The sequence below is a fragment of the Cydia splendana genome, chromosome 18, assembly GCF_910591565.1.
Source record: "Cydia splendana chromosome 18, ilCydSple1.2, whole genome shotgun sequence".
Lineage (NCBI taxonomy): Eukaryota > Metazoa > Arthropoda > Insecta > Lepidoptera > Tortricidae > Cydia > Cydia splendana.
Window position 1 is genome coordinate 4814900 of NC_085977.1, and position 9636 is coordinate 4824535.

General features: G+C 38.2%; 2 protein-coding genes across 2 annotated transcripts; one reads left to right on the forward strand and one right to left on the reverse strand.

Annotated features, from left to right (window-relative positions):
- Positions 1-62: 62 nt before the first annotated feature.
- Positions 63-3160, forward strand: LOC134799400 (probable cardiolipin synthase (CMP-forming)). Its single transcript, XM_063771795.1, has 5 exons — positions 63-641; positions 720-857; positions 1142-1357; positions 2314-2409; positions 2934-3160. The coding sequence occupies exons 1-5, from the start codon at positions 228-230 to the stop codon at positions 3084-3086; spliced, it is 1017 nt and encodes a 338-aa protein (XP_063627865.1). The 5' UTR covers positions 63-227; the 3' UTR covers positions 3087-3160.
- Positions 3161-3804: 644 nt separating this feature from the next.
- Positions 3805-8753, reverse strand: LOC134799401 (transforming acidic coiled-coil-containing protein 3-like). Its single transcript, XM_063771796.1, has 2 exons — positions 8587-8753; positions 3805-8368 (listed from the first exon to the last, which is right to left on the reverse strand). Exon 2 carries the CDS (start codon positions 8306-8308, stop codon positions 7337-7339), a length of 972 nt encoding a protein of 323 aa, XP_063627866.1. The 5' UTR covers positions 8309-8368; positions 8587-8753; the 3' UTR covers positions 3805-7336.
- Between the last annotated feature and the right edge of the window lie 883 nt (positions 8754-9636).

Genomic DNA, 9636 nt, shown 5'->3' on the forward strand with positions numbered 1-9636 from the left:
GTTTATAGTAATATCTGAAACTACCTGTGATATGACAACTGTCAAAGGCACGTCAAGTCAAATGTTCACGCTTGCCTTTTTGGCGAAAAGTCGGAAAATTAAAAATTACAATGTGATGAATTGAAAACATTCATCTTTGGCTAAATTATCTTTTCTAACGTTATTTGAAAACAAAGCTGGCGTTCTTTGTTACGTCTTTCTGTTAGTTGCTGTTTCGTTCCTTTATAATGCGGTTAATAGCGCGATCTACTTTTTTGAGACAAATATCAACTCTGTACTGCAAAACAAGTAGCAACAGAAGGCGAGAATGCGATGTATTTGTAAGAGAGCAGAGGCCTATTCTCGCGAGAAGCTCCTTAAAGCTTCTGCCACTGGGTTGTGCGTATTACTCGGACGAAAAGAAAAACTTGCTTCAGTTAGAAAAGAAAGCTGAGGCACTGAAAGATGTGTTCGAACAAAAGAAAGAACAGTTAAAGGACACAGAGCACAGGATAAGACAGCGGGGGGAAGAGCTGGTCCGTGATATCAGACATCAGAAGGAGCTAACTGGGCAAAAGCTGCGGGAGAAGAGAGAGCATTTAGTGAAAGATATTCTTGAAACAAAAGCCAAAGTCAGAGAAAGGTTTGAGGAAGCTGTTGAGGTGAAATCTTAGTTTACAACCTAAACCTACCTATATCTTAGTTTATAAAAATATCTGTAATATTATTGTCTGTTACAGAAAGATAGAATGTTCACAATACCCAATTTCCTGTGTGTGACCAGGATGGCAATTTCCCCGTACTTGGGGTATGTAATTGTACAAGACAATTATCACTTGGCTCTTGGTTTAGTGACCTTTGCTGGAGTGACAGACCTGGTGAGGATAAAGAAATCATTTTATTATGATAAGATGTTATTTCCATTCTATGTATAATAAATAGTTAAATAAGTAAAGTTGTAAATACAAAAGACATTAAAACTCTTTAGTTTATAGGGCCATTGCCCTATCCTAAATATTTTGTCAAAAAGCTGTAAATTTTGTATTTTCAACATAAGAACAATATTTACCTTTTTAAATGTATTTTCTATCTGTATTTTAGATAAGTTAAAATATTCCTAAGAAAAAACTCAATTCTATTTATTTTTATTACCATATTTCAGCTGGACGGTTGGATCGCAAGAACATGGGAGAGTCAGTCCTCCCGCATGGGCTCCTTCCTCGACCCGCTGGCAGACAAGATACTTGTGGCGACACTTTTTGTCACGCTCACCTGGCAGAACCTCATCCCGTTGTCTCTGACAGTGCTGATTGTGGCCAGGGATGTGGCCTTGGTTGTGGCCGCGTTTGTTATCAGATATGTCAGCTTGCCACCCCCAGTAAGTTTATTTCTTTTTTCGGTATTATTATGTTGAGTTAAAATGGAAACTATTGTTCAGTCAGACCCTCTTGTGGGAGGCCAGTCGCCTAAATTAGTTTTGTCAGCAGTATCATTTATCAGATTTATAAAACACATAAGTTTAATTCATAACATTTTAATAGCATTTAATGTAGAGATGCCACGAATATTCGGCAACTATTCGGTATTCGGTCTATTCGGCCACTTTGTCGAATATTCGGTATTCGGCCGAATGTTGCCTACTATTCGGCCGAATACCGAATATCTGTTGCACCTACCTAAAAAGAAAAATTACACAAAAAAAACAACCAAAAACTAGGTAAGTATATTTAATATTTAAAATGTATTCTTGGAAAATAGTTAAATACAAAGGCACGATTTTGAGCATTTGTTGATTACAAAATATTTTATTTTTATCATGGGTCTGATTTGATTGACTCTTTAATTAATTCTGTTCAATATAAAAATATATCTTAGCAAATGTTGTGCTTTGTTGGCGAACAGTTTTCATAATAATTTTATTGTGACTCAAAATGTTCGCATGTCATGTCATGCCGAATATTCCGTATTCGGCCGAGAGAGGGGGGTAATTATTCGGCCAAATTCACTATTCAGGGCATCTCTAATTTAATGTGTATGTCAGCGGCCGATCGTAAGATCAGGCATATCGTGAAATTCCTAGGCATATCGTGAAACGTGAAAATCTTTGACTCGATCACTGAGTCGACGGAGCCCCGCCACGCGGGGCTCCTATTTCTGGGCAGTTTGCCCTTCGGGCATCTGAAGCAACCTAACGAACCTATCCTACCTATGTATTGGTTTAATGTGACTATCGTCAAAAAATTACACAGGAACATTACGATCTGCCTGATCTTACGATCGGCCTACGATATTTTTTATATAATAAAAGTTCCTCAATTCAGACTTTTTTTACAGAGAACACTGAGTAGGTATTTCGACGTGACACATCCCACCGCCCAGCTTGCTCCCACATTCATCAGTAAAGTCAACACTGCCATTCAGTTACTATTGGTATGTACTGATAACTAAAATTAGCACTTAGGTAACTATAGTATATAGATGGAGTAAGGGCGCTTTAAGTGGGCGAAGTGGGCCGTCGCCCACGGCCTCGCGCCCTTAGGGTGGCCTCGCGCGAGGCCCCTTCGGGCACAGTGGAAGAAAAGGGCCTCATAGATGCGACTTCGCCCACGGCTAGATTACTTCACGCTGTGCCACTGAATTTCGCACGCTGACCCGTCATTTCCTATCTCTGTTGCACGCGCATTTACAAAGAGCAATAATATTTTCATCGATTTTATTCTCCCGCATAAATAATGTTCTGTAATTTGGTTTTTTGACAGCATGTCAATATTTGAAATGAAATGTGCAATGAACCTTCGCCCGCAGTATTTCAAAGAAAAACCCTCTTTATTGGTTATTGTCCAACTGTAGGAGGGTTGCTATTAACCCAATTAATGCATAAACTACTGTTAATACTTAATAGCTAACCTATTTTATTAATGGATTAGTTTTAATGTTTATAATGCTACTTTCAGGTGGGCACAACCCTAGCGTCCCCCGTGTTCGGGTACGTGGACCACCCCGCGCTGCACGCGCTGTGCGGCGTCACGGCCGCCTCCACCGTGGTCTCGGCCGTTAGTTATCTAGTCAGTAAGGACACATACAAAATCTTGAAGAAAAACAAGTGAACGTTGATCGGTAGTCTTCCACTATGTTTGAAACGAGTGTTGAAACGGGAAAGTGTAATAAAATGTATATATTATTTTTGTCTTTATTTCAATGCCAGCTAATCAGATTTGTATCATATCTCACAGAAGGCAAACTAGGCAGGTACAGTAGATGGCGCTGAACGGTGTTATTTATACGTTTTTTGGTAACTGATTGTAAAACGTCAGCCATTGAAAACCTGCGTACCGCGCCATCTACTTCAGTTGCCAGTTTGTGATGTTGAATTCGCTTCTGAGAAATATTTTTTTTGTGCTAAAACAGTTGTTCAGACATATCGTACCAGCCAGGATTTTTTGATAATATCTCGACGTTGACGGCCCCCGACCCCAAGGCAGACCAAAAAAGCGAAGGCTCGATGTCGTGAAAGCAGATATGAGCGTAAACGGGCTCACACGAGACGACGCCCAGGATCGCGCAAAGTGGAGGAAAGCAAGTAATAGGAAAGCGGACCCTTGCAAAGGCCGGGATAACGCTAGGTAGAAGAAGATCTCGACGAGTTCACCTTGTCGAGTGTCCAATTTCGCTCTCTTGCAACGAATAGTATGGCGCATGGCACACTGCATCCGAGTCGCACGTCACTCCGATGTTTAAGCGAGACAACGCTATGCGCGTATTATAGAGGATGCAGTGTGTCTACTGTAGTAGATAGGTACCAAAGTATATGAAATAATACAACGATTACAAATATGGAATTGATTTATTTCGTTCTATTCATATGAATAAATTGCAAGTAACCTAATATGATAAATTACGCATAGGTATTATAAAAATATATAATGATTACAAAATTATACTTAACTAGGCAAAATGACGTTATCCACAACTCGCCACTTTGGAGAAATGGCTGAAGCAGGAAAAGGGTTACAATTTATAAGTGGGTATGGGTATGACATTCAAGGAAATGTTTACTTTTACCCATCTATGGAAATAGTTGCTTTTGGCTGTCTATAAATCGCTGCCCCAATATTACAGGGTTCTATGTTTCACTTTTATCGAACTGAAATTTGAACATTGTCATAGTGACATTAAGTCGAATTTCAACTATCTTGAAATTGTAACATACTCGTAGAACCCTGTAATATTGGGCCAGCGAAATGTATGCAGTCTTGGCCGAACGTTAATGCAATTAACCATTATTGGCCATTAACCATTATAAATTGAACCGTGAACTGTAACCATCCGTTACGGTTTACGGTTCAAATTATAATGGTTAATTGCAATTAACGTTCGGCCAACACTGAATGTATGTATGTATGTTGGTGACGTTTGTTCCACCCTAGCGTCACAACCGAGCCGAATTCGGGGATCCATTCGGATTTACGACCCTGCACCCTGACGTGGCTACGTTTTTAACCGACATTAAAAGAGGGGGAGATTTTGCTTGTTTGTGGTTGGATAGCATCGGCAACGTTTTTAACCGGTTACAAAAAGAGGTTCTAAACGAGATAAACCATTTTACAAATGTTTACTTGTATTCATTGAAATAGGATAAATCAGGCATATGGAGCATGTACTTAGTAAATTAATACTAAAGAGTATAATCTTATTGCACAAGTTGCATAAGAACTATTAAATTCACATAGATTGCAGTCAGTGGCGTAACTAGGGAGGGCCCCGGGCGCCATCCAAGGAGGGGGGAGGGGGGGTGCCAAAACCTAAAGCTTCCTCAAGAATCACTCTATTGTTAGGTGAAAACCGCATGAAAATTCGTTCAGTAGTTCGTATACAAACACAAACAGACATACGCGGCGGGGGACTTTGTTTTATATGGCGTAGTGATTGTAAAATATGAGGATGAATATGAGTACGACTAATGAGTTTTAGTTATAGTTATTCCAATCTTAAAACACTGTGGAATGTCGAACATGTTTTAAGTTAGTAATGAGTTAAATTTTAATACTATCACATCTGTTGTTTAAAACAGCATTCGATTTTTGTTTTGAAGTTTTGTATGTATTTCACAGTATGTGTGATATAGGGCTCTTGGCTTACATATGAGCCCAAACTTTAAATACTTGACTTAAATAGGTTTCAAAAACCACTAACTATTTTTACAAATTGTGTTGTTCTTGAGAAAAGGGACAGTTGCCATAAAACAATATTTGCATACAGGACTTGGACCGAAATATCTGAACATGAACTCAAACGCTTGATAATAGCATTGTGCTCAGATATTTGTGAGCACCGAGCACGACTGGACCTGCACTTGCGTTGTAATGTATAGATGTTCATGAATGACGTCACACCGCTCGCGTGGCTCGTGCGTGCGATGCAGTGTGGCGTTCCTTAAATATGAATTCATACATTACTACACGCGCAGTACGCTACGTAATTGTTGTGCAGCGATATTAAGTTGGGAAATATACCAATTAATAATGGCTTTATCTCATATTATAATTAGCCACTGCACACAATGCAATATGAACTAATGTCCCTATTCTCAGACAATATCAAAATGAGATAAAACGACGCAACCGCTCTTACCCCACTCTTGGGTAAACAAAGAGCTTCTAAAGACATTAAATATACAAGTTACACACTATTTATCATGTTATGAATCTCATTAGTATTTTTCTTAATGGACCGGATGTGGAGAAGATTTCAAAGGCACAATGTACATTTAATCAGCTTCCTGTAAATAAATAACTTATGGCGTAAACTATACAAGAAATATTCATAAATAGCTGAAATTGATGTACATGGTGTATCAAGTATTAAAACCTAGATAGGAAGTGGGTTATAAACCCTACTACTAGGCCTAATTCAACTATTTTTTAATTATACATAGTTATCTTTTGACAATCATAATGAGTTCCGTATTGCCTCATTGGTTATCCTTGTAGGAGTATTGCACATTCTACTAACTTTACCATAAAAGTACATACATTATAAATTCTTAATTATTTCTGTAAAATTACCCAACTATAGACCAGAGGGTCTACCGCGAACGACGTTCGGCGTGTTGTCTCCTTGTGACACTTACGTACGAATTTACAAGTGCGACAGAGAGGCATCACGTCAAACGTGGTTCGCGGTAGGCCTTCAGTACTACAACTATAGTTCCACAATCTCAATTCGTAATTAAGTTTAAATACCAGTGTTCTTTTTAATTTGTTGAAGTTTTCCTATTAATTAAACAAATTTTGCCATATAACTATGACATTCACATGAGTCTTGCGACGGTATCATGGCTGCATTTTTATCACTTGTCATGCCATGCCAAAGTGACGACTGTCGCACTCACATATTTGTTAGAACGTGACAGGCATGGTGACAAATGATAGAGAGCCGACCATATTAACCCTACTGAATGAAGATATTTGAATAATTTTGGAATATAGTTGGGAGTTTTTCGGCTATATTTGGGTCGTTTTATAATTCACAAATAAGCACAAATTACATAAGAGTCTTCAATCAAGTTCTCTTATTACTGATGCAAAAAGAGGCATAAAAAATTGTAAGCTATGTACCTATAGCTTGAATCTATTATATTTTCTATTAATAGACTAGACAAGCAACTATCTGCCTTTCAGAGCTGATTGCTGGCTTGATATAGCTAATTGAGTTAGTCTTTCGATGTTCAATTTAACTCCCCACATTATTATGGATACAATAATGTATACTTCATTATATAAGATAAGATAATACTAACATTCAAATAAAATATGGCAGGTATAAATGTTATGTTACTACAAAATAATCAATCTTTTTTTTTTACCAAACCTTTACCACTTTTTCTTTATCTTTGGATAAACTATTTTACAACTGAAGTTATATCAAAATAACCAGAAAATAAAATAATAAGTCTCATCAGATTACCAGTTTCATTATTACTTATGTTAATAAATTACAGAAAATACAAACACAATACTGAATTACAAAATTATAAAGTAAGCTTCGAAAATTAAATGAATTTATGAAATTTATATTCAATGTCAAAAAAAAGTAAAACTTAAGTATAAAATTATAAAAAAATGTACAAAAATATAAAGGGACATTACTTCAATTAATTGCAGAGAATTATTTACAATTTACACACAATGAAGAAATGGTAACAGCACTGGCGCACATTAAAGTTATAGTTAAGCATTTACTTAATTATTACAATTAATTTCATTAAGCATTTGTTTAAAATGCACAAATATTAAATGCAGGTTAGTGAAATGAAAATGTGGCTTACTTAAGATTAGTAAGTATTTAGATTAAGTGTTTACCCGACCTTGTTGATGAGTTCATCACAGATGGCCGTCAACTCCTCATTGTCTTTGATCTTCTGCGCGAGGGACTCCTGCAGGGACGATGCGTGTACTTCACTCTTCTTCAACATGGCATTCAGCTTCAATATCTCAGCCTGGTGTGTCTTTTTGACTGAGTCAAGTTCAGCATTAGCCTTGTTTAACTGCTGCATGGCATGTTGACGCAAAGTCTCATACCTCGCTTCTAATTTCTGTATCGCATCATTGTTCTCCTCTACGGACCTTTTTAGGGACTCTTCATTGCCTTTGTAGCCTTGTATGATGACTTTACATCTTTCATACTTTGTGTGAACATCATTGAAGGCATGTTCCATGGACGCCAGATGTGATGCAGCTTCGTCTCTTTCCCGGACTAGTGTAACTCGTTCTTCTCCCCATCTCTTGGCTTCAGCTTCACGTTCCCCTATAAGGGATGAGATGGTTCTTTCATATTCCTCCATGACTACACTCATCTGTTTATTATTTTTAACTTTTTCTGCAACGCGCTGCGAGAGAGCCTTTTCTTTTTCAGCATATTCCTCATTTTGTTCTGAGAGCTTTTTGACTTTAGTCTCACACTCCTCGAGACGATCTCTTAATTCCCGATTGAGATCTCTGAGGTTCTGCGCTTCTTCCTCTTGAGCAGTGAGCAGTTCCTTGACGGCCCGCAGCTGTTCCACCGTGTGGGGGTCCATGTCTGACGTGCGGGTGAGGACTGGCGGGGGTGGGGGAGTGTTTCCTCCCAGGCTCAGGAGTCTGTCGATTGTAGCAATAGCTGGGGACACTATGTTCGCTTTTACGGGCGTAACCTTCGGCGTTGAAGACAGCTGACTTCTGTTCACTGCGGGAGTGACCACCTGCGTGGGTTTCTCAGTATGACCACTATGACTTGGCTGAACAGACAATTGTTGCATTGAGTTCACTATATTTTGCTCCGTACCTGACATGGTACTGCTAAAACTTTCTCACTATATCTTAAACAGAGTGTTCATTGACGAATCTTATACCTGGAAATACATAATCATACTTAATATAAATATCAAGGTGAGTCAACGTGAGTACATTATATTTTACTCGATGTCCTAATTAAGTGAAGGCTAGCATGATACTTTTGGAGACAACGAATTGTACGAAGCATCTCAATAAAAAGGTCAACATCCTACGCTCGGAAATATCACTCCTAATATGATATGATCATAAAGAAAACCTTCGAAAGCAAACATACCGCATGTCCTTGAACAACTGCGCACTTGGAGAGAAATCACTAATTAGGAATACAGATAGATTGGAATCTTATGCCAATGTCTGCACTTTATAATTAAATAAACATTTACCACAGTACAAACTATTAGGAAATAACGATGACATCAGTCAAGTCCACTACCAATTACTGCTAGACCATAGACAATGTGGAATTGACAGCTGCTAAGTGTTGCAGGTGCGAAAAATATAACAGACGATAGAACGAAGTGAAACACAAAGGGACTAGTTATTGCACACGGGGCAAGCAGCTAGCGGAACGTCCGCTGTGAAATATATGTAGTCTGTCAAGGCATTTCCGTCAGTAGAAAAAGCGGCATAATTAAAAAAAAACGGGCAAGTGCGAGTCGGACTCGCGCAAGAACTCGCACCATACCATACCATTCCGTACCATAATGCAAAAAACGGTCACCCATCCAAGTACTGACCCCGCCCGACGTTGCTTAACTTCGGTCAAAAATCACGTTTGTTGTATGGGAGCCCCACTTAAATCTTTATTTTATTCTGTTTTTAGTAAGGTTTATTCGGGTATTACCGAATGTCAGATAATTCCGAAATTCAGATGAAAATCACCCTTAATTCCATCATAATAAAAGTCTCTTTTCGGAATTATCCGACAGTTTTCGACATTCGGAATTACCCGAGTAAACCTTATTTGTTGTTATAGCGGCAACAGAAATACATCATCTGTGAAAATTCCAACTGACTATCGGTTCGTGAGATACAGCCTGGTGACAGACGGACGGACGGACAGCGGAGTCTTAGTAATAGGGTCCCGTTTTACCCTTTGGGTACGGAACCCTAAAAATGTAGGCGCTAAGACATATGGTCTCATATAAAATTTGAATTACGCGCCTTTTTCTACTGACAAAGTTGTTTGTTTATATTATCGCATACTTAATAATTTTAAATTTGATCAATAATACAATAATATTTCGATGGAAATTACCACCTGTAATCTCTAAATGGTAGTAAAATATTACTCCTATTTATATTATTTAAAATTCCATACAAG